We start from the raw sequence: 21967 nt of genomic DNA, 5'->3' as shown, positions 1-21967 counted from the left end.
TCCTCCCCTCCTCCCCTCCTCCCCTCCTCCCCTCCTCCTCTCCTCCTCTCCTCCCCTCCACCCCTCCACCCCTCCACCCCTCCACCCCTCCACCCCTCCTCCCCTCCTTGCGCCGCTCGCAGCTCCACCATCGCAAGTTCGTCGCTCAAAGGCAACCTGAGCGGCCCGCCGGACTTCGCGGTGGGGGCGACGTGCATCCCATCTGGCCAGCCCAGCGCCACAGTGCAGGCGCAGACTGTGTGAGTGCGGCCGGTTGTGAGAGCGGGGGGGGGGGGTCGCGAGTGCGGTGTGGCGCGACCAGGACAGGGACAGGGCCATCATTTGTCAGCATGGGAGGCACTGGCGACGTGCCGGTGCGCAACCCGGCGTGGAAGGGCCGCTTGGAGTTGCCACGATTCTTTCCTTTGAGGCGGCGCATCCGGGGCCGAGGAGGCAGAGAGAGCGGGCGCTCTGGATTGGCTAGCGGCAAGCCCTGCCCGCCCACCGCTCACGTGTGCTGTACATCACACAACGTCACTTGGGTCGCCCTGCTGCAGGTATGCGCAAAACAAGCAGTCCTCCGGGGGTGTGGACATCACCTTCGCCGGCGGGCTGTTCGCGACCTCGGTGGGGCTGCTGGTAGTCAGCTGCCAGGTAGGGGTGTGTGTGTATGACTGTGCGCAATGCGTGTGAAAAACATCACAGGGCAATGGAGCAAGTGTGTATGTGTGTGAGTGCGCACGCGATGTGTGTGAAAAACATCACACAGTAATGGAGCAAGGGGTGGCGGTACATACCCGTCCATGCAAGAATGATGGGTGCGTGTGCTTGCCCAAGGCCATCTGCTGCGTCGGCTTGAGCATGAGGATTTATAAAGGTCGAGTCCATGTGGCCCCACACACTCCTAGTCCGGAGGCACGATAGTAAAAGGCTTAGGTCAATTATGTAGTGGCTGTGACCGTAGCGTCATGACTGCGTACAAGTCAGCAGCTAATCTTTGCGCGCCTGTGCCAAGCGTGACCTATGCTTGGGCCGCGCGCCGTTGCATGCACCGGACGGTGGCACGGGTCGGGGGCGGCGGTGTGAGCACCCCGGACCTCCGCTCGCAGCCGCCCACGTACAGCCTGGCAACTCCCTATCCCTTGCCCATGCTTCCAGCCTCTTGCCGTTGCTTGGGTTCTGTCATGCTCTCATCTCCCCTACTGCACCCCACCCCAACCGCTCCAGTGGTCATCCTTACCATTCAGTCCCTCCCCTAACTGCACCCCACCCCACCCCAACTGCCCGCCCGCCGCCCGCAGCAAGGCTTCATCCAGGCAGGTCTGACGCTGAAGCTGCAGAACAGCAGCACGGTGACGACCTCGTGCGCGCGGGATGGGTGCACAAACCCAGCCACCTGCCTGGGCACAGCTGCATACTGGTGCGCGTGTGTGCAAGCTCGTTTGTGTCGCGCGTTTGCGCGAAGGAAAACAGGATGAGTGCTTTGCTTGAGGGCGCGCGTGTGCATGTGTTAGGTAACCACAAAGAGGTGTGTATGTTGATGGGTTTGTGTTCATACCGTGCGGCTGATGTGGGTTGGCGCCTACGACCCACCACGTGCTATGCCGTGCATGCCCGTATGCTGCGAACTACAGCGCGTCAATGCCCCTGTCGACTCATCTGCCGTGTCACAGACCCGTTTACCGTTTGGCCCAGCGTTTGACCTTGCCCCTGCCTGCCTACCGCAAACCTCACCGCGCATCAGGTACACGTGCAACGTGACCGCCAGCCCCTCGCTGCTTTTCGTGACGGGAATGAGCGTGACGCTGGGTGACAACCCGCTCAGCAACAGCGACTGGAAGGTGGGGAACGTGACTGGAAGGTGGCTGGGGGAACGTGACTGGAAGGTGGGGAACGTGACTGGAGCGTGGGGGAAGATGCCGCTGCTGCTGCTGGTGCTGCAGGCAAGGGTGCGGGCACCGCCACGGTCACTGCGATTGCGGCTCGTGCCTCTGGCTCTGGACTCGCTGACCCGCTGACTCGCTAATGACGCGCGGGATGGCCCATTCCTAACTCGGGCTAGTAGGGCACGCAAGGGGAACGCAAGACGCATGCTAGGAACTCTCTACAGGCTGCAGACTTGTGCTCATTCAACGGAATCAGATCTTTCGTTTCGGCCTTCCACCCTCAGGTTGTCGACGCGGCGCGCCTGGTGGGTTACACGTACTACAGCCCACCGCCACCGTTACCGCCGTCACCACCACCGTCACCACCGCCCAGCCCTCGCCCTCCCAGCCCCGCGCCGCCATCGCCGATGCCTCCCAGCCCCGAACCGCCCAGCCCGGCGCCCCCCAGCCCCCGGCCGCCCTCCCCAGCGCCGCCCAGCCCACCGCCGCCCAGCCCCGCACCTCCCTCTCCAATACCGCCGTCCCCAGCACCTCCGTCCCCTGCGCCTCCCAGCCCTGTTCCACCCTCACCGCCGCCGCCCTCGCCTGCGCCGCCTAGCCCCGCCCCGCCGAGCCCTGCACCGCCGTCGCCTGCTCCTCCCAGTCCGGCGCCTCCCAGCCCCCCGCCGCCCAGCCCCGTTCCGCCCAGCCCAGGGCCGCCCTCGCCTGCCCCTCCAAGCCCACCCCCACCCAACCCCGCACCTCCCTCACCCATGCCTCCAAGCCCGGCTCCTCCAAGCCCGGAGCCACCATCGCCCGCCCCGCCATCCCCGGCCCCACCCAGCCCACCTCCACCTTCGCCGGCCCCACCCAGTCCCGCGCCTCCTTCTCCGGACCCACCGAGTCCAGAGCCTCCATCGCCCGCGCCGCCGAGCCCCGCCCCTCCCTCTCCATCCCCGCCCTCACCGGCACCGCCAAGCCCTCCTCCACCCTCGCCCGCGCCCCCTTCGCCGATGCCTCCCAGCCCTGCGCCACCCAGCCCGGCACCGCCCAGCCCGGAGCCTCCTAGCCCAGCTCCTCCAAGCCCAGCGCCGCCATCCCCCGCGCCGCCATTCCCAGCCCCTCCCAGTCCGGCCCCGCCCTCACCCTCGCCGCCAAGCCCGGAGCCCCCGTCGCCTCCCTCCCCGTCCCCGCCGCTTCCTCCGTGGCCCGCGCCGCCAAGCCCGGAGCCTCCTTCTCCTGCGCCTCCATCCCCAGCTCCTCCAAGCCCTGCGCCCCCTAGCCCCTCGCCACCACCTCCGGCCCCTCCCTCGCCAGCGCCTCCTTCGCCAGCACCTCCGTCGCCGGCACCGCCATCGCCGGCGCCACCGAGCCCAGCGCCGCCCAGCCCGGAACCTCCAAGCCCTGCGCCCCCCAGCCCTGAGCCGCCCAGCCCAGCTCCGCCATCGCCACCACCCAGCCCGTCCCCACCCAGCCCGACGCCTCCCAGCCCCGCGCCACCAAGCCCAGCACCGCCCTCGCCGGCCCCTCCTTCGCCCAGGCCACCCAGCCCGGAGCCACCGTCACCGGCTCCTCCGTCGCCCGTGCCTCCCTCGCCAGCACCGCCCTCCCCAGCGCCACCCAGCCCACAGCCTCCATCCCCATCGCCGCCACTGCCTCCGTCGCCGTCACCACCTTCGCCACCTCCGCCATCGCCAGATCCACCGAGCCCTGCGCCGCCTTCGCCAGCGCCGCCGTCTCCAATGCCGCCCAGTCCGGAGCCGCCAAGCCCCGTACCACCAAGCCCCGCCCCTCCCAGCCCAGAGCCGCCTAGCCCTGCGCCGCCTTCTCCTGCTCCCCCAAGCCCTGATCCGCCCAGCCCAGCTCCGCCGTCGCCCCTTCCGCCCAGCCCTGCACCGCCTAGTCCCACGCCGCCTTCGCCAACACCACCAATCCCAGAGCCCCCGTCGCCAGCGCCGCCCAGCCCTGAGCCGCCATCGCCAATCCCGCCCTCACCCGCACCGCCAAGCCCCCTCCCGCCGTCGCCCGCGCCGCCTTCGCCGATGCCTCCAAGCCCGGAGCCCCCTTCGCCCGCACCACCCAGCCCAGAGCCGCCCAGCCCTGCGCCCCCATCTCCACTCCCTCCCTCCCCTTCTCCGCCATCGCCCGCACCGCCTAGCCCTGATCCACCTTCGCCGGAACCTCCCAGCCCAGCCCCACCTTCTCCGCCATCTCCGGCACCGCCCAGCCCGGAGCCCCCCAGCCCTGCTCCACCCTCGCCCGATCCTCCAAGTCCGGAGCCACCGTCGCCTGCGCCGCCCAGTCCTGCGCCTCCTTCGCCGTTGCCACCCAGCCCCGCTCCTCCCAGCCCGGCCCCACCCAGCCCGCAACCACCATCCCCTTCGCCCCCAAGCCCTCCGCCGCCGTCACCGGCACCGCCAAGCCCGGAGCCGCCGTCACCGGCTCCTCCCAGCCCGGGGCCGCCTAGCCCGGTTCCTCCCAGCCCGGCTCCTCCTTCACCCACACCACCCAGCCCACAACCGCCCTCGCCTCCTCCCAGCCCGGTGCCTCCCAGCCCGGAGCCGCCAAGCCCTCCACCTCCCAGCCCCGCGCCACCGACGCCTCCCAGCCCTGCGCCGCCTTCGCCCCTACCTCCGTCACCACCTCCTCGTCCGCCCTCGCCGCCATCTCCGCCCCCGTCCCCCTTCCCGCCGCCCGCCGCTCCCACTGCACCGAGCCCACCGCCTCCCGCCCCACCGCAGCCCTCGCCTCCTCCCAGCCCGCCTCCCAGCCCCGCACCGCCATCCCCGCGGCCGCCGTACCCGCCGCCGCCGCCCTACGTGCTGCCCGCCGTCACCATTCCGCCCGATTACATGCTGCCTGAGGACAACACAACGACTGCAACCGCCAGCGGTTTCCTGACCGTAACCCAAACGGTCTCGGTGCCAACCAGCGCAGCCCCATCCCTGGGAGCTCTCACGGCGCTATTCCCAGGAGCTCAGCAAGTCAACGTGACCGGGGAAACGCTGTCGGTGCCCGTGCAAGTGACTGCGACAGCCGCGATAGACGCGACCACAGCCACTGCTACAGCCAGCTTTGTTAGCAGCCGCACCGGGCAGGTTGTGAACGTGGTGGTGGGATGCAACTCGGGGTTTCTGGAGGCGTTCAGGTCGGAGCTTGTGGCCAGGGCCAACATCAGCGATGAGGTCCTGGCCAACGTCACGTGCAGCAGCAATGGTGGCAGTGGCAGTGGCGGTAGCGCTTCTGGATCTGGGGGTGTGGATACAAACGTCCCCGGCCGGCGATCCTTACGCAACACGACGCCCGAGCGACGCAGGCGTGTTGCGGCCATCGACGCCACCCGGGATCAGCCACCCCAGCAGCAACAGCATCTAGCATCATCGGTAGCAACCGCAGCAGCAGCAGCGGGCGACTATTATGACTATGAAGCCGGATTCCCCGCGCGTGATGGTGCTTCGGCCGCGAATGTTGACCTGAGCGCAGGTGCAGGCGTGGACATGCTGCCGACGGGCCGTGAACTGCTTCAGGCCACCACCACAGCCGCAACCACAGCCGCTTCGGCTACCAGCAGCACCACCAACGGCATGTGCCCTGCCCCGGGCTCCAGCAACAGCAGCAGTCTGCAGCTGGTGGCGGTGTTGAAGCTGCCGGCTGCGGAGCTGAACAACACAGACTTCTACAAGGCGCGGCTGAGGCAGACGCTGGACGCCTGGGCGGCGGAGGCGGCGGTCGGCAACGGCACGGCCGGCGGCGGCCTGCTGCTGTGCGGGCCCGCGAGTGACAGTGACATCACGTCCACGACGCAGGTAGGCGGCATCTTGGTGCGTGCCCCAGGTAGCAAGCGGAAATCCATTGTGCAATTTTGACGTTTTGCATCCTTGCCGTGCCGGATGTTGGTTACTGCTGTTAGCGATTCCCGCGCGCCGCCTTCCTATATCCTCTAATGTTCGAGGGCACGAGGAAACGGGAAACGCTGGTGCTGCGCGGTGTTGCGCAGGTGACGGTGTCACGCGAAGTGGCCCTGACGGCGGCGGGGACGACGGCGCTGGCTAGCGTGTGTGGCTCCAGCAGCTTGACAATCACCAGCGCGCTGGGCGGTGCGGGAAGCTCCGTGGCGTGCCAGGTGGTAACTCTGGCGGCCGCCGGCGGGGCGGAGCTGCCGCCAGTACAGGTCAGCAGTCTCGTAACACAGGCAGGGAGCAGGGATAGTTCCCATGGCTGGCGGCCGTACCCATGACATAGACAGGGATGAGATGCTGCGCGCACATGGGTTTGCGAGCCGAGCCCACATGGACTTGCGGGTGTGTTTACGGTTTGTGTGATGGACCTGGTCCGCTGCCGCGGCTGCTGTGACTGCCGCGACTGCAGGGCGGCACAACGCAGGCTTCGCCCGACTCGGGGCCGGCTGCCGCTCCGGCCGGAGCCAACAAGGCAGGCGTGCCAATGGCAATCATAATTGCGGCCGCAGCCGTGGGCGCAATGGTGTCCGCGGCGGCGTGCGCGGTGGCGGCCGTCGTGGTGGTGCGCCGGAGGAAGCGGAAGCGCGAGGAACGGGAGCCGGTGAGGGCCGCGTGCTCATTTGGTTGTGCTGCAGAGCCTGACCTCCAACCCTTCCGCATTCCTGTGTGCGCCTTATGCACGCTATCAAGCCGAGCCTTAGACGCGGTGTCCCGCCTGGCCCGTGCAAACAGGGTGTGTCCGTCAAGCACCTCGGCCAAACGCCGACGGCGGCGGCGCAGCGGCCCAGCTCTGCGCCGCCTGCATCCGGCAACGAGGACTTTTGGGTCAGCTGGCAGCCCATGCCGGTGCCGGCGGCACTCGCAGGCGCCGCCGCCGCAGCAGCAGCGGCAGGCGCCGCGGGCGGCGGCACGCCCGGCGCGGAAGGCAACCAGCTAGCGGCCGGCAACAACGCGTTAGCAGCAGCGGCGGACGCGGAAGCGCGCCGCGAAGGCGTGGTGTCGCCGCGGAGTGTGGTCGCGTACTTTGTGCCGCATGACGAGGCCGGGCGTAGCCTGGCGGCGCCGATCGAGGAGGAGGATTGGGAAGAGGAGCGTGCGCGGCTGTCGGCGCCCGCATACGATGCAGCGGCCGTTGCGGCGACGGGCGCACCAGCGGCGGCGCTGGCTGCTGGTGGCGGCAATATGGCGCGCGCGAGCGCTGCTGGCATTGATGACGCGCGTGCGTCGTCGCAGCAGGCACCGCGCCGCAGCTTCGCTGCGTTGATGGAGAATGCCTTCCGCAAGGCGCTGTCGCTGTCGTCGTCGCGGCCGGGGAGCGCCAATGGCGGCGTTGGCGGCGGCGACTTGAATGGCGATGGCGGCAGCGCCCGCACCACAGCGAGAGGCGGCGACGGCGGCGGCATTGGCCTGATGGGTCAGGACGTGGCCCCTCAGCACTTCTCCGGCAGCGCCGCCGTTGCCGGGTCCGCCGCCGCCGGGGCTGCCGCTGCTGCAGGGGCACTGTCAGGGCTGAGCGCGGTGGCAACGGGCGGTGGCGATGGCCTGCGCCGGCGCTCTTCCTACAACACAGCGGAGGGTGCGCTGGCGCTGCAGCGGCCGCCGGCCTTGCGCAGGCCATCACGTGATGGTGACTTTGAAGCGATGGCGCGACATGGCACGGCCTCCGGTGACGGGGCCGGGCCGGCACCGCCGGCGGCAGGTTCGCCAGGGGCCGCCGACCAGCACTCAGGGGACGCCAACCCGCCGCGGCACGCCTCAGGAGCCGGCGGCAGCGCGGGCGCGGTGGCGTATCGCTTCCTTGCGGGCTCGCGCAAGGTGCGGCCGGACCGTGCACCTGAGGATTCCGGCACGCCCGGCAGCCCCAGCGCTGCCAGCTCAAGAAGCAGCCTCACGGGCATCGGCCCGAGGCCAGTGTCAGGGAGCAGCTCCGCCGCCATGGCCGGCGCCGGCTTCGCCGGCACCGCGGTCAACGTTATCGGCCCGAGCAATTACAAGCCACCGTCGCAGATCCGGCTAGTTGGCGACGCCGGCAACAGCAACAGCCTGCCGGTGCCAGTCATCGGCGCGGGCCGATTCAGTGACGGGCCCCGTAGTCCAGCGATGGGCAGCTCACCGCTGGGCTCGCCGGGACCTGGACTGGTGATGGGCCAGCGGCGGTCGATGCCGCAGACGCTGGTTGAAGCAACCTCGGTCGGCATCGTCTCGGCTTCGGCTCTCGCTGACCTGCGGCAGGAGGAAGGACGGCCCGAGCACAGCCGGAACAACAGCAGTGGTGTGGGCTGGTCTTCCATCCGCCGGGAAGCCGGCGGCGGCGTGGCCGCTGCGGTGCTGGGTGGAAGCGTCAGTGACTACGGCGCTCATAGCAACAGGTCGGCGCCGCTGCTACATGTCGGCGGCGTGAACCCCTACGCCATTTCCCGGTCGGTGCTTGTAAGCCCAGGGGCCGGCCGGCGGTCCTCCGACTGCGTCTACCTGCCTAGCTCGGGCGCGGCCTCACTGGCGGCAGGGGCGGCTGAACGCGGCAGCCCTCGGGCAGGGCCGTCGCCAACCGGCTCCTCACGAGCGCAGCGGGACGCGGCCGCTGAGGCCTCACCAGGCGTGGTGGTGCGCAGCGGCGCCGGCGCACTCATGTCGCCGGTGCGCAGAAGCACGCTTCATGCAAGCAGCGGCATGGGTGGCGTCGGTGGCGGCCGCGCGGCCGCGTCCGCTAGCGGCATGGTCTTGTCCCCAGCGGGGGCGCACGGCGCCGTCGGGGACTGGGATGAGGAGCCGCCGCTTGAAAAGCTGACGCCACTGCAGCAGGTCGCAATGAAATCCTCGGCGGATCTGGCAGCGCCGCGCGAGCGCGCCGTGGTGGGTGTGTCCACGCTCCTCGCCAAGTCCGCATCCGGGGCAGTTTCAGGAGCGGCGGCGCGAGCGCCATCCGGAACGTCGCTGCCCTTGGCGCGAGCTGGCACGGACGTCGCGGCGGTCATGGCTGCGGAGCGCGCGGCGCCGTTGAAGACCGCCACACTCGTGGGCGGGCGGCGCAACCTGTTGGCAGCTGGGGCAGCGCCCTATGTCCGCCAGGTGACATCGCCCACGGGGGCAGCGAGCTCGCCCGGCGTAAGCATGAGCGGTCAGGCTGAGCCCGCGCTGTCGTCGCCTTCAGGAGCCCACCAGGGGCCCAGGTCAGCACTGCTTCGTCCGGCTCCCGCAGCGGCATTCGCGGCTGTGCCGCCCGCCGCGCGCCCCCCACCGACCGCGCTGTCGCCGCGCCACGCCGAGCCGCAGACGTCGACACCAGCATCAGTCGCGCCAGGTGGCGTGGAGGCCACCACCGGTGGAGGCAGCTGGTTCCTACCGGGCCGCGGGCCTCCCAAGGCAGGCGCCAGCCCCAGCCCCGGCCGCCCGCGGCGTGCGGCGCCCGCACACCCTGCCAGCGCACCCGAGGGCGCTGTCCGCGCCTACTATGGCGAAGGCATCTCCTACGGACCGATCGGAGGCGCCGCTCCGCAGTCGCCGGGCAGGAGCGGCGCTGGGACGATCAGTCCTGTGGCTGGGCGGATGCCGAACCGCCGCATGTCGGAGGCGCAGGCGGCGGCGCTGCCGGGCCTGGGGACGCACCGGCCGCCGCTGCACGCGGCTTCAGATGCAGGCCTGGTGTACCACCACTCACCGCTGCAGCCGCCGCCGCAGCAGCTCCTGCACGCGCGGCGTTCCGTTGACGCCGCCGCTCCCCTGATGATGCAGCAGCAGCAGCAGCAGAGCCCGCCGCGGGCGCAGCCGCCAGGGCAGGCGCCCAGGCCGCGTTGAGGGCTCGGCGCGTACGTTTGAAGCAGGCGCCAGGGCCGCACGATTGAGGCGCGAAGTGTGTGGTGTGACTGGTGTTTTAGGTAGAGAGGATTGTATGATATGTGAACGTGAGGCAGCTTATGCCCATGTCTGCTAAGCCTTTGAGCATTATTCAAACTCGTTGCATGCTAAGTATAGTACCGTATCCTGCGATGAAGACCATGCTTAGTTGTGCAGCAAGTGTTGCTGTTGCCAGTGATGCCAGCCACGCGGAGATGTTGATTGCCGGCTGGTAATGTGCTTGCATGGTGTACGCCTTCGTACCTGGCACATTTACAGCAAGCTCACTAGGGCTGGCAGACTGGGCGGCGCGAAGTGGGGCATGCGTACCTTTCCATGCTTAAGCATTCATGAGCTGCTGAGAAGATCAGCTATGTACCACCGTGGCTAATTACCAGTGACCGCCACCTGAGTGCCTTTCACGTGTGGGCTGCCGGCCTCTTATCTCTTATCATGCGTGCGCGGCTGCGCGCTTTTATGGTATTCATGCAGGGTACACCCGCAGCGGATATGCTGGTTCTCGCACCGGTATATGAACTGAGGCAATAAGTTGAATGCTGTGAACAACAGCGACCCACCGGGTGCTTTTGATTGTGAGGCTGCGCCAGATAGCTCAATGGAACAGGAAAAGGGGCGCGAGTAGCAAGTCCCAAGACATCTAATGCACCCGGCCTACGTGATGCTGCGCCAGACGGTGTTGTGCGGTGGGCGGCCTGCACACGAAGCGTACATACAGCGCGGGCGGTCCTTGGTTTGCTATAGAGACCCGAATAAGGACGAGCGGCGTGAGGGACAAGGCGGCAGTTCACGTGGCGCGTTTGCAGCCCGCGGGGTGCGCTGACAAGCTGCGTGCTTAGTGTAATGCTGTGCGACACTGAGTATCAGCCTTATGTGGCATGCTTTGCTTGGGGCGGAGCAGGCGTACAGGGGATGGTGGGAACGCGATGATCGAATGTCATGTCACAGATACCAGCATTGCAGTACTTTCCGCGGCACCAGGCCGCACTGGTGTCATGCGCCCAGCAGGCCACCACACGCGCACATAGACACCCACACACCTAAAGCAGCAGAACGGGTGCAACGAACTGCATGCCACCACATCCTAGCTCCAACCAGCAGAACCACTGTGCACTCTGCTTGTTTCAGCACACAACGGTACAGCCTAATTCCTTCTCGCCATGTCTCTTCCAGGCTCGCATAGCTCAGACCACCTGAGTGTAGGGCGGGACTGTCGCCTTTGGCCGCTCGCACGCCCACCTCACACGGCGTTGTCCTTAATAAAGGAACATGTTAACAGACACCAGCCCGCAAGGCTCCTGAAGCCCATGCAGGGCCTGGGACAAGACATGAAGCTGCTATTAATCATGCATGTGCACGTGTACACGTGTACGAACCATGTCGCACAACGAGACACGCACGGGGGAAACAACCCGCTTCTTCGTGCCGCCCCCTACTGTACTCCTATGATAAATCATCCCGAATAAGAAGCAGTAGTGATGAAACCTGGACATGGACCTGGGAACGATTCCATAATTTAATTCGTTGCATGCCAGTGTCTGCATCAGTAGCAGTATCGACCACCCTCCGCTTGTGCGACGGCAGCCAGTCAAGGGCGTAGTGACACGGTGGCAGCAGCGCCCGCGCCATAACTGGCCCCGGTGCCGCGAGCGCCACCACCATTGGTGAAGGCTGCGGCTACAGCTGTAGCAGCCACCGCAGCCGGAGGCGCCGGAGGAGCCATCAGACCTAATGTTGTGCTCGCACGCCGGACGCGCGGTGGTCGCCGTGGCCCAACCCTCGGCGACACCACATCAGCAGAACCTGGCGGTCTCACCTCACCAGCAGCAGCCGCAGCTCTAGGCACACCGCCTGCAGCCAGGCTGCGTGTGCCATCACCGCCCTCCAGGCCCCCAGCAGCAGCAGTAGCCTCCGACGTGGACGCCAGCACGCCCCACGCGGCCGGCCTGTGTGGTGGCAGCTGCAGCTGCACCCGGCTGTGAGCCACCGCCGCTGCCTGCCCGCTGGCGACAGCACCCGCACTGGCACTTGCCGCTGCTGGCGCCTGCGGATCCAGGGTGGGATATCGCGGTCTGTCCAACAGCTGGCGCCGGCTTTGGGCCCGGCGGCCTTGCGCGCCGAAACCGCTGCTGCCCATCGCCCAAGCGCTGGGCTGGGTGGCAGCAGCAGGCTGCATTGCCATATCCACTGCAGCAGGCGCAGAACGGAGCGCTGGGATCATGATGCCGCTGGCGCCATCCGCAGCGCCGCCCCACGCCACAGGAAACGGCGATGCACGTGCAGCCGGCGGCTGCGCCGGGACTCCGATGCCGGCTCCGACGTCGGCTGCGGCGTCCGTACTTGCCGGTGCAGCCGAAGGACCGCGGAAGACCCGCATGATTCGCGCGGACAAATTGCTGGCGAGAAACCTACTGCCGCCACCAGTTGAACTTGCGTGGCCCGCGGCATTACGGCTGCCTTTGCTGCTGCCGCCAGCGCTGCTGCTGCTGCCGCTACGCAGTACCGCTGCTGCAGTGCCAGAGGCAGTGGCGGCTGCACTACTGCTGCCGTCCTTCACACCCGCTTGTCCCAGCCCCGCTTGCGATGCCAACTGCAGCATCCCGTTGGCGGCGCTGCTGCTGTGTGCGGTGGCTACTGCCGCTACGCCCCGCCGTGCACGCGGCGACGACACCACAAGCGGCGACGACGCTCCGCCGGAGTGTGGGGGGCCGCCGTCCCACGTCACACGAGCAAGGGGTCCGCTATTCCCGGCGCCGCCCGCCATCACCGCCGCCGCCAGTGCCCCCTGCTGCCGGTGCCAGCGCGCCAGCCAAGGCGGGGGCCCCTCCGGCTCGTCCGCCGTCGCATGCGGTCCACCGTGGGCGACTCGTAACGCCACGACGCCTTGACTGCTGCTGACTCCGACAGCCGCCACCGACGGCTGTAGCACGCGCTGCCCCTGCCGTTGCGGGTTACTTACGATTGCAGCCCGCGTGAGCGGGCTTCCTGTGCGGCTGCCGGGGCTGCCGGCGCCGCCGCCACCTTCAGCAGCAGCAGGAGTCGCCCTGCCGCCGTGATGAGGGGCTGCAGACTTGAAGGAGGAGGTCTGCGACGCGTGTGCGCTGGCACCGACCCCACGTGCTACAGCCGCCTCCCTCGCGGCGGCTGTAGCAAACGCCAGCAGCGCGCGATCGCGCGCATCGTCCTCAAACATCAGGTTGTGCTGCAGCATCATGCCGCTCCGGTTGCTGCTGGTGCCCCTGGAGTGGCTGGATGCTACTGCCGATGGTCCAGCTGCTGACAGGAGAGCGGATGCGGCTGTAGCAGGCGGCTGTGCAGCTGCTACTGCCACCGTCGGCGACAAGGGGAGCTCATCAGGCCATGATGCTGGAGAGCGAGGGGACGACAGCGGCGATGACACTCGCAGCTGCTGCTGCTGCTGCTGCGGCTGCCGTTGGCGGCCGTCCGCTGGCAGCGCTAGGGCCCATGCGGCTCCGCCCGCCGGCAGGATTGAGGCTGAGGCTGCACGAGTCGCATCATAAGCAGCACCACCGCCTGCGGCACCAAGCGGCGCAGCTGCCGTTGCCTCTGCAAAGCCCACAACCGGCGATGACGCACGCTTCGGCACTGCATCATGAATGCGGTCGGCTGCTTGTGCTGCTGCTACTCTTGGGCCGCCACTGTCTACCGCGCCCGTGGACGACCAGGCCGACACACGTCCGCCTCTGGCGGTTGCCGCCCTTGCGGCGGCGGCAGTAGCAGCAGCCCTGCCTGGGGCCACGTGCTGTGAGAACCCGGCTGGCGGAAGGATGCAAAGCACACCGCCGGGGTCTAAACCTCCAGCAGCATCACCCACCGCCGCATCTGTTGCTGCTGCTCCCCGCACGCGGAACGGCGGCTGGCCCGCCTGCTGCTCCCCGCCATCGGCAGAGGGCTGCTGCTGCCGGCGTCGCTGCTCATTCTGCTGCGGATTTGCCGCCGAGGCCGCGTCCTCGTCCTCCGCATCCTGCCGCTGCCGCTTTCGGCGGCGAACTGCTAAAAGCGCTGCTGCAGCGGCGCACAGCACGCACACCACAGTGCCCACCGCCGCGCCCGTGATGATCAGCGGCAGCAGTGCGCCATTGCGATTTGCGGCCACATGGGCATCCTGTTGAGTTGAAGCATGCGAAGGCCCACGGCGAAGGCCGCAGCATTCAATCACAGCATGGCCAAGTGCTAGCCTCAGACGACAAGACGACAACTGGAACAGTTTTCCAATACGTTCGTTCTATCTGAGCTCCAGTGCGTACGCGCCCCGCACGTAATCAAGCACTAGTATCGCAGCAGCACGCACGCACCACAAAAAGCGGCGGCGGCGCTCCGTACGACGACAGCGCTGACTGTGTCGTCACCCGGCACGCCACGTGGCTGCCCTCACCACCCAGGGCCGTGGTGGGGCTCAGCCCGAGGCCCCCTGGGTCCGTGGTGGACGACGCGGCCGGAGTTGATGAGGCGCACACGGCCGCTAGGGCCGCGGTGCCCGCCGCATTGAGCGGCAACGCACGCATCACATTCACCTGCGCACACAACCGAAACATACACATCATTCAGACATATGGGTGTCCACGATTGCAACACTCCGAGCGAGGCATGTGCGCAAGGTCTGCCCGCATCAAGGTTACCGGTCTACCGCCCAGCTACACAGCATAGCCAAGGCAACCGACCATGACCGTTAGTTGCTGCTGCGTGCTACCTAAGCGCACTCGCTACTGCACGTCGTGGCCTACTGCCTTTGCTCACAAATGAAGCCTAGCTACTGCTGTAGACCAGGCAGACCAGGCTCGACCAGTGCGGCACCTAGGGCTAGGGGCACTGGCGGCCCCACAGACCCGCACCCACCTGCGTCTCCAGCAGTACATCGTCTTCGCTGGAGGGGCCGCACACGAGGAGAGGGAAGGAGGCGGGAGGCGGCACCGGCGCGTTCGTCGCATTATTGCTGCCGGCAGCAGCTGCTGCCGCCGCGGCTGCCGCCGCGGCTGCCGCTGCTGCCGCTGACTCAGCCTCCCAGTCACTCAGAGCCTTCAGCACTTGCGCCCTGTACTCGGCAACCAAGGCGTCGGTGCTGTTGGTCCCCACCAAAGGGCTTGCCACGTCTGCAGGACTGTTGCTGCTGGGGCTGCTGCTGGGGCTGGCGCTGGCGCCGTCGGCCGTCGTGTTGGGCGCCGCGGTTGCTGACATGAATGGTGTTGGTGAAGGCAGCCAACCGGCGGCGGAGGGGGCGTCAACGGGCACGCGAAGCTGCAAGACGAGGCTCATGCTGGATGTGGTGCTACTGCCGCCAGCAGAACTACTGCCGGCGGCGGGGCACATGCCAGCGAGCAGAGCCCGCCGAGCAGCAGCTGAGCCTCTACTGCCGCCGCTGATGCTACTGCGACCATTGCTACTGTCACTGCCACCACTGCCGCTGCTACTGCCGCTGCTACTGCCACTGCTGCTGCCACTGCTGCTGCACGTGACGTTGGCCAGGACCTCATCGCTGATGTCGGCCCTGGCCACAAGCTCCGACCTGAACGCCTCCAGAAACCCCGAGTTGCAGCCCACAACCACGTCCACCACCTGCCCAGTGCGGCTGCTAACAAAGGAGGCTGTAGTAATGGCATCTACTGCCGCTGTAGCCGTCACCACCACCGGCACGGACATAGTGCGAGCCACAATGCGCACGTCGGAGGCATCCGGGAACAACGCCAGCAAGTCCCTGACACTGACGGTACTACTGCCACCGCTGCTGCTGCTACTACCGCCAAATGCTACTGCCGACAAGTACGAGTCGGGTATGGCCACCCCTTGTGACACGGTGAGCAAGCCATTGGTCGTGCTCGGGTCCGATGCGATATACTGCGGCGGCACTTGTACGACTGGCAGAGCATAGGTGGGCCGCGGCGCCGCGAGCAGCAGTGGAGGAGGCGGAGGAACAGGCAGGAGCGACAGAGGCGGAGGTGCAGGGTTTGGGGATGGCGGTGAAGGGGGTGGCGGCGGAGTGCTCGGTGTGAGAGGCCGAAGCGGAGACTGGGGCATGGGAGGCAGCGGCACAGCCGCCAGTGGGGTTGATACGGCCGGCGATGGCAGTTGGTTCAGTTGTGAAGGCGCCGGGCTGGGAGGTGCTGGGCTGGGCTGGGCTGGGCTGGGAGGCTCCGAGCTAGGCGGAACAGGCGCCGCGGGCGCCGGGCTGTGCGGCGCCGGCACTCCAGACGCCGGGCTGGGTGGCTGCGGTGCAGCATGTGCAAGCGACGGAGGCGGCGGGCTGGGCGGCCCCGAGCTGGGCGGGACTGGGCTGGGCGGTGCCGGGATCGGAGGTGCCGGGCTGGGTGGCCGCGGCACTGCAGGTGCAGGCAAAGGAGGCGACGGGCTGGGCGGCCCGGGGCTGGGCGGCTGCGGGCTGGGAGGCTCTGGGCTCCGAGGCTCCGGGCTAGGCGGAACAGGCGCCGCAGGCGCCAGGCTGGGCGGTGCCGGCACTCCAGGCACAGAGCTGGGTGGCTGCGGCGTGGCAGGTGCGGGCGAAGGTGGCGCCGGGCTGGGTAGCCCGGGGCTGGGCGGGGCCGGGCTGGGAGGCTCCGAGCTAGGCGGAACAGATACCGCAGGCGCCGGGCTGGGTGGCTGCGGCGCGGCAGGTGCGGGCGAAGGTTGCGCCGGGCTGGGTAGCCCGGGGCTGGGCGAGGCCGGGCTGGGAGGCTCCGAGCTAGGCGGAACAGGCACCGCAGGCGCCGGGCTGGGTGGCTGCAACACGGCAGGTGCAAGCGACGAAGGCGCCTGGCTGGAAGGCCCGGGGCTGGGCGGGGCCGGGCTCGGAGGCTCCGGGCTAGGCGGAACAGGCGCCGCGGGCGCCTGGCTGGGCAGTGCCGGCACTGCAGGCGTAGGGCTGGGTGGCTGCAACAAGGCAGGTGCGGGCGAAGGAGGCGCCTGGCTGGAAGGCCCGGGGCTGGGCGGGGCCGGGCTGGGAGGCTCTGGGCTCAGAGGCGCCGGGCTAGGCGGCGGCTCAGGCGCCGCAGGCGCCTGGCTGGGTAGATCGGGGCTGGGAGGGGCCGGGCTGGGAAGCTCCGCGCTCGAAGGCCCCGGAGTAGGCGGAACAGGCGCCGCGGACGCCTGGCTGGGCGGTGCCGGCACTCCAAGCGCAGGGCTGGGTGGCTGCGGCACCGCAGGTGCAAGAAAAGAAGGCGCCGGGCTGGGCGGCGCTGGGCTTGGAGGCTCCGGGCTAGGCAGAAGAGGCGCCGCGGGCGCCGGGTTGGGTGGCTGCGACGCGGCAGGTGCGGGCAAAGGAGGCGACGGGCTGGGCGGCGCAGGGCTAGGCGGCTCCGGGCTGGGCGGCGCTGGCGACGGCGGCTCCGGAGACGGAGCCGGGCTGGGCGGCCCGGGGCTAGGCGGCTCCGGGCTGGGAGACACAGGCGACGGCGGTTCCGCAGATGGAGCCGGGCTAGACGGCGCAGGGCTAGGAGGCTGCGGGCTGGGAGGCACAGGCGACGGCGGCTCAGGATAGGGAGCCGGACTGGGCGGCGCAGGGCTAGGCGGCTGCGGGCTGGGAGGCGCAGGCGACGGCGGCTCAGCATAGGGAGCCGGGCTGGGCGGCGCAGGGCTAGGCGGCTGCGGGCTGGACGGCGCGGGCGATGGCGGTTCCGCAGACGGAGCCGGGCTGGGCGGCGCAGGGCTAGGCGGCTGCGGGCTGGGAGGCACAGGCGACGGCGGCTCAGGATAGGGAGCCGGGCTGGGCGGCGCAGGGCCAGGCGGCTGCGGGCTGGACGGCGCGGGCGACGGCGGTTCCGCAGACGGAGCCGGGCTGGGCGGCGCCGGGCTAGGTGGCGCCGGGCTGGGAGGTGGACTGGGAGGGGGAGGCGACGGCGGCGCCGGGTTGGGAGGTGGGCTGAGAGGGGCAGGCGACGGCGGCGCCGGGCTGGGAGGTGGGCTGGGAGGGGCAGGCGACGGCGGCGCCGGGCTGGGAGGTGGACTGGGAGGGGCAGGCGCCGGCGGCGTTGGGCTGGGAGGTGGGCTCGGAGGCGCAAGCGACAGCGGCTTGGGAGAGGGAGCCGGGCTGGGCGGCGCAGGGCTAGGCGGCTGCGGGCTGGGAGGCACAGGCGACGTATGCTCAGGATAGGGAGCCGGGCTGGGTGGCGCAGGGCTAGGCGGCTGCGGGCTGGGAGGCACAGGCAACGGCGGCTCCGGGCTGGGAGGTGGGCTGGGAGGGGCAGGGCTCGGCGGCGCCGGGTTGGGTGGTGGGCTGGGAGGAACAGGCGACGGCGGCGCCGGGCTGGGAGGTGGACTGGGAGGGGCAGGCGACGGCGGCGACGGGCTGGGAGGGACAGGCGACGGCGGCGTCGGTCTTGGAGGGGCAGGCGACGGCGGCGCCGGGCTGGGAGGTGGGCTCGGAGGGGGAGGCGACGGCGGCGCCGGGCTGGGAGGCACAGGCGACGGCGGCTCGGGAGAGGGAGCTGGGCTGGGCGGCGCAGGGCTAGGCGGCTCCGGGCTGGGAGGTGGGCTGGGAGGGGCAGGCGACGGCGGCTCCGGGTTGGGAGGTGGGCTGAGAGGGGCAGGCGACGGCGGCGCCGGGCTGGGAGGTGGACTGGGAGGGGCAGGCGACGGCGGCGCCGGGCTGGGAGGTGGACTGGGAGGGGCAGGCGACGGCGGCGCTGGGCTTGGAGGTGGGCTCGGAGGGGGAGGCGACGGCGGCTCCGGGTTGGGAGGTGGGCTGGGAGGGGCAGGCGACGGCGGCGCCGGGCTGGGAGGTGGGTTGGGAGGGCCAGGCGACGGCGGCGCATGGCTGGGAGGTGGGCTGGGAGGGGCAGGCGACGGCGGTGACGGGTTGGGAGGTGGTCTGGGAGGGGCAGGCGACGGCGGCGCTGGGCTGGGAGGTGGGCTCGGAGGCGCAGGCGACGGCGGCGCCGGGCTGGGATGTGGGCTGGGAGGGGGAGGTGACGGCGGCGCTGGGCTTGGAGGTGGGCTCGGAGGCGCAGGCGACGGCGGCGCCGGGCTGGGATGTGGGCTCGGAGGCGCAGGCGACGGCGGCGCCGGGCTGGGAGGTGGTCTGGGAGGGGCAGGCGACGGCGGCGCTGGGCTTGGAGGTGGGCTCGGAGGCGCAGGCGACGGCGGCGCCGGGCTGGGATGTGGGCTGGGAGGGGGAGGCGACGGCGGCGCCGGGCTGGGAGGGACAGGCGATGGCGGCGTCGGTCTTGGAGGGGCAGGCGACGGCGGCGATGGGCTGGGTGGCCGTGGCGATGGAGGCCGAGGGGATGGCGGCGCCGGGCTGGGCGGTGCCGGCGAGGGAGGTGGACGGGGGGGAGCTGGTGATGGGGGTGAGGGGCTGGGTGGCGCGGGGCTGGGTGGGGCCGGCGGCGAGTACCCCACGTAACCGGTCATACGGAAGGCATCTATCACCTGAAAGTCGTGTCGGGTGGAAGGGAACAGGATACATCAACAACGTTCATCACAGTACACATGTGTGCTTGCACATTTAAAGGTTCAGGAGGCGCAACAGCTTCTTTGCATGTGAGTTGCTTACACCGCCCCCGCCCATGCGTATTGTGCGCACCTTCCACACGTTCTGGCCCACAGCGTTGGTCGACAGCACCACGCGCAGGCCCGTCACGGGCATCTGCGAAATGGCGGTGCCAGAGCAGCTGCACGTGTACCTGCGGCGGGGGGGAGGCGGGCGTTGCAGTGGTGCGTGTCATACGCATATGGGCAAGCAGCGTGACCCGTGAGGAAGTTATGAGTATGGGCTGGTGACGGACCAAGGCGCCCGCCCCAAGGGAAGAGCGGCACATGGGTAGCGTACGCACGCGACCCTGAAGTCAAAAACCCTCGCCCTCCTGCGGCGATAACGCAAACCCCGCACGCCGCGCACATCCTCCTACGAGCCTCCTACGAGCCTCCCGCGACGGCAGCGCACCAATAGGTCTGGTTGCCCAGGCAGCTGGTGGCGCTGGTGCAGGGGTCGGCGGGGCAGGTGGTGGCAGCGTAGGAGCCGTTGGGCAGGCGTAGCTCCAGGTTGGGCTGCACGTAGCCTTGCTGTGAGGCGGCGGAACAGGAAAGCAACAGGTCAATCAAGCGGCCGGAGGGAACAGGTAAGCAACAGGTCAAGCGGCCGGAGGGAACAGGTAAGCAACAGGTCAAGCGGCCGGAGGGAACAGGTAAGAAACAGGTCAAGCGGCCGGAGGGAACAAGTAAGCAACAGGTCAAGCGGCCGGGGGAAGAGGGTTCGCGGTCAGGCAGGCCGGGCGGCGAGGGATTCCGAGGTAAGCGAAGGGGGTGAGCGGGACTACCGGTGCGCTGCGCCCAAGAGCGCCGCTGCTCGCGGGATGCGTGTATGTACGAGAGGGGTGCGCGAGGCGGACTGCAGCCAGAAGCATGATAGACATAGCAACTAGCAAGACAGACACCCGAGGCAGGATAGCCCGCGATAGCCCGCGCCTCACCTGGCAGGTCATGATCAGGATCCCCACTGCGGCAATCAATTTGGGTGCGCGGCGGGCCGTGCATTGGGTCAAGGCGCGGTGCAGCCAGCACTGGGAACAGGTGCATGCCGTAGCTGGCTGGATAGGCTGCTCAGGGGCCTAGCCCTAGCGCCTGGGATGCCGTAAAACCATGAAACTTCCAAGGCCTTACTTGTGCGGCAAGTGTGTCTCTATCTAGCTTACCACTGAGGGGGTACATGGGCGCAGCGAACATGGCGAGGACGGTGGCGGAGGGCGTGGACGGGTTCCCCTGCGCATTTGTGTGCAACGTACGGTTTAGAAGAGGCAAAGCGGATTGCACGGGCATGTGGGTGCCTTGTGCTAGGGGGAGTTTCACGGTTCGTCCGGGACGTAGTATCATTACGCATACGGCAGCATCGCAACGTCCCCTCGGGCCTCTCATTCCCCCTCCGCCTGCGTTCCGCTACTTTGGTTTGGTGTAGTCTGGGCCGATATCTAGAACCCCCACTCGCCCACCTGTGTCTGCGAGTACAGGGTGGTGGTCTGCAGTGCGTTGGTGCTGGCGCCGCTCATGAGGCAGCCCAGGCCAGCCGACCAGTCGGGCGGGCCGCTGCCAAGATGACGCACCGCACCGTATGTTGGGCCAGGCATTGCATGGGGGCACCCAGGGAGTTAAATGCATGTAGGAGGGCGGGTTGAGGGGGGGGACGAGAGCCAAACCCATAAGCAGGCTGTGCGAGTCCTGGGCCCGGCAGCCGTGCGATAGACCACCAGCCAGCCACGTGGTTGGCGACGGACGCCCTTGCACCTTCTATCTATTCCCGCTAGCGGCTTGCCCCATGCGCATGTATGCTGTTATATGAGGCCGGCACGAACCCCCCGCCCCCCCCAAAACCCCACCGTTACCTGGCATCGCCCTTCAGTGGCGCCGCGCTCTTGGCGTCCAGCGAGGTGTTAAGGGCGTACTGCACCGTGGGGCCCAGGCCGCAGTTGTACAGCGCCGGCCCCGTGCCGTTCCAGTTGCCACTGCCGTCGCAGTACGTCTGCGCGGACGCGCCGTCGAGGCTGCGGAGCGAGGGGGTGGGGTGGGGGCAGTGACGCGGATTGGACCGACGGGCAGCAGGGGACTGCGGTGGTAGGTTAGCAACTAGGGCCGGGACCTCATAAGAAGTCTTGGTTAAGACCATGACTTTTTAGAAGAGGCCTTCAACCTTTTCCACGTCTAAGAATCTCACCCCCAGCCGAGGGTGAGCAGCACGGCCAGCAGGAGGACGCAGGGGGCGAGCAGGGGCCGAGCGTGTAGTCGTCGCGACATGACACCAAGGCGCCAATGGCAGCCTCTTCTAGTCGCGGCCGCCCGCATGCCCAGCCGCCAGGAGCAAGCACACTATCCGCCTGGATCACGATTACACGCGTCGTGAGCCGCCCAACCGCATTTGCGATGCTTCGCCTTGGCACAAGGACGGGTCCCAGGATGGGTCCTTGGATGCTAGGTCCAGGAGACCAGGACTCGTCCGCCTTGCGCTGGATGTGCTGATTCGTGGTCAGAGTCTACGGTACCCAATCGCGGCGATAGCTATCTTGTTAACCGGCCCTAAAAAGTCGACCTTTACGAGGACGAGCGCCTGGACGAGCGTTGCTGCGAGCTTCCTTGTCTTTACCGTAGTGTAGTAGCGCAATACACTGGCTTGATTATCGGTCAGGTGTTAGTTGTAATAGATTGGTCAGGAGTGCGAATCCAGCAGCAAAACCGAAGGGCACATCGCACTGCGGCTTTCCGACTCCCCGACTCCCCTCACATCCAATCGACCCGCATGCGTGGTGGGGTTGGATGACATTCTGGCCGTAAAAAATCCTTAACGCGCGTGTTGACTGGTTGTGTGCACTATTCCGG

The 21967-nt window shown here is 68.6% G+C and overlaps 2 protein-coding genes across 2 annotated transcripts in view; one reads left to right on the top strand and one right to left on the bottom strand.

Moving 5' to 3' along the window:
• CHLRE_17g736474v5 (uncharacterized protein) overlaps nt 1–10511 on the top strand; it is a 13117-nt gene extending 2606 nt beyond the window's left edge. Inside the window, exons 4-11 of the mRNA XM_043072554.1 lie at nt 123–239; nt 537–633; nt 1281–1399; nt 1724–1820; nt 2150–5650; nt 5842–6015; nt 6213–6404; nt 6536–10511. Of these exons, the coding sequence (XP_042915013.1) occupies nt 123–239; nt 537–633; nt 1281–1399; nt 1724–1820; nt 2150–5650; nt 5842–6015; nt 6213–6404; nt 6536–9598 (7360 nt within the window). The 3' untranslated portion in view covers nt 9599–10511. The remainder of the gene's footprint in view (nt 1–122; nt 240–536; nt 634–1280; nt 1400–1723; nt 1821–2149; nt 5651–5841; nt 6016–6212; nt 6405–6535) is intronic.
• Nucleotide 10512: 1 nt separating this feature from the next.
• CHLRE_17g736437v5 (uncharacterized protein) lies at nt 10513–21764 on the bottom strand. Its single transcript, XM_043072553.1, has 10 exons — nt 21309–21764; nt 20980–21138; nt 20590–20683; nt 20296–20362; nt 20074–20099; nt 19548–19666; nt 19188–19287; nt 14513–19033; nt 13972–14190; nt 10513–13781 (listed from the first exon to the last, which is right to left on the bottom strand). Exons 1-10 carry the CDS (start codon nt 21386–21388, stop codon nt 11244–11246), a joined length of 7923 nt encoding a protein of 2640 aa, XP_042915012.1. The 5' UTR covers nt 21389–21764; the 3' UTR covers nt 10513–11243.
• Nucleotides 21765–21967: the final 203 nt, after the last annotated feature.

The sequence above is a fragment of the Chlamydomonas reinhardtii genome, chromosome 17 (genome assembly GCF_000002595.2).
Source record: "Chlamydomonas reinhardtii strain CC-503 cw92 mt+ chromosome 17, whole genome shotgun sequence".
NCBI lineage: Eukaryota > Viridiplantae > Chlorophyta > Chlorophyceae > Chlamydomonadales > Chlamydomonadaceae > Chlamydomonas > Chlamydomonas reinhardtii.
The sequence above is the reverse complement of the archived record's forward strand: the minus strand, read 5'-3'. Positions and strand labels throughout refer to the sequence as shown.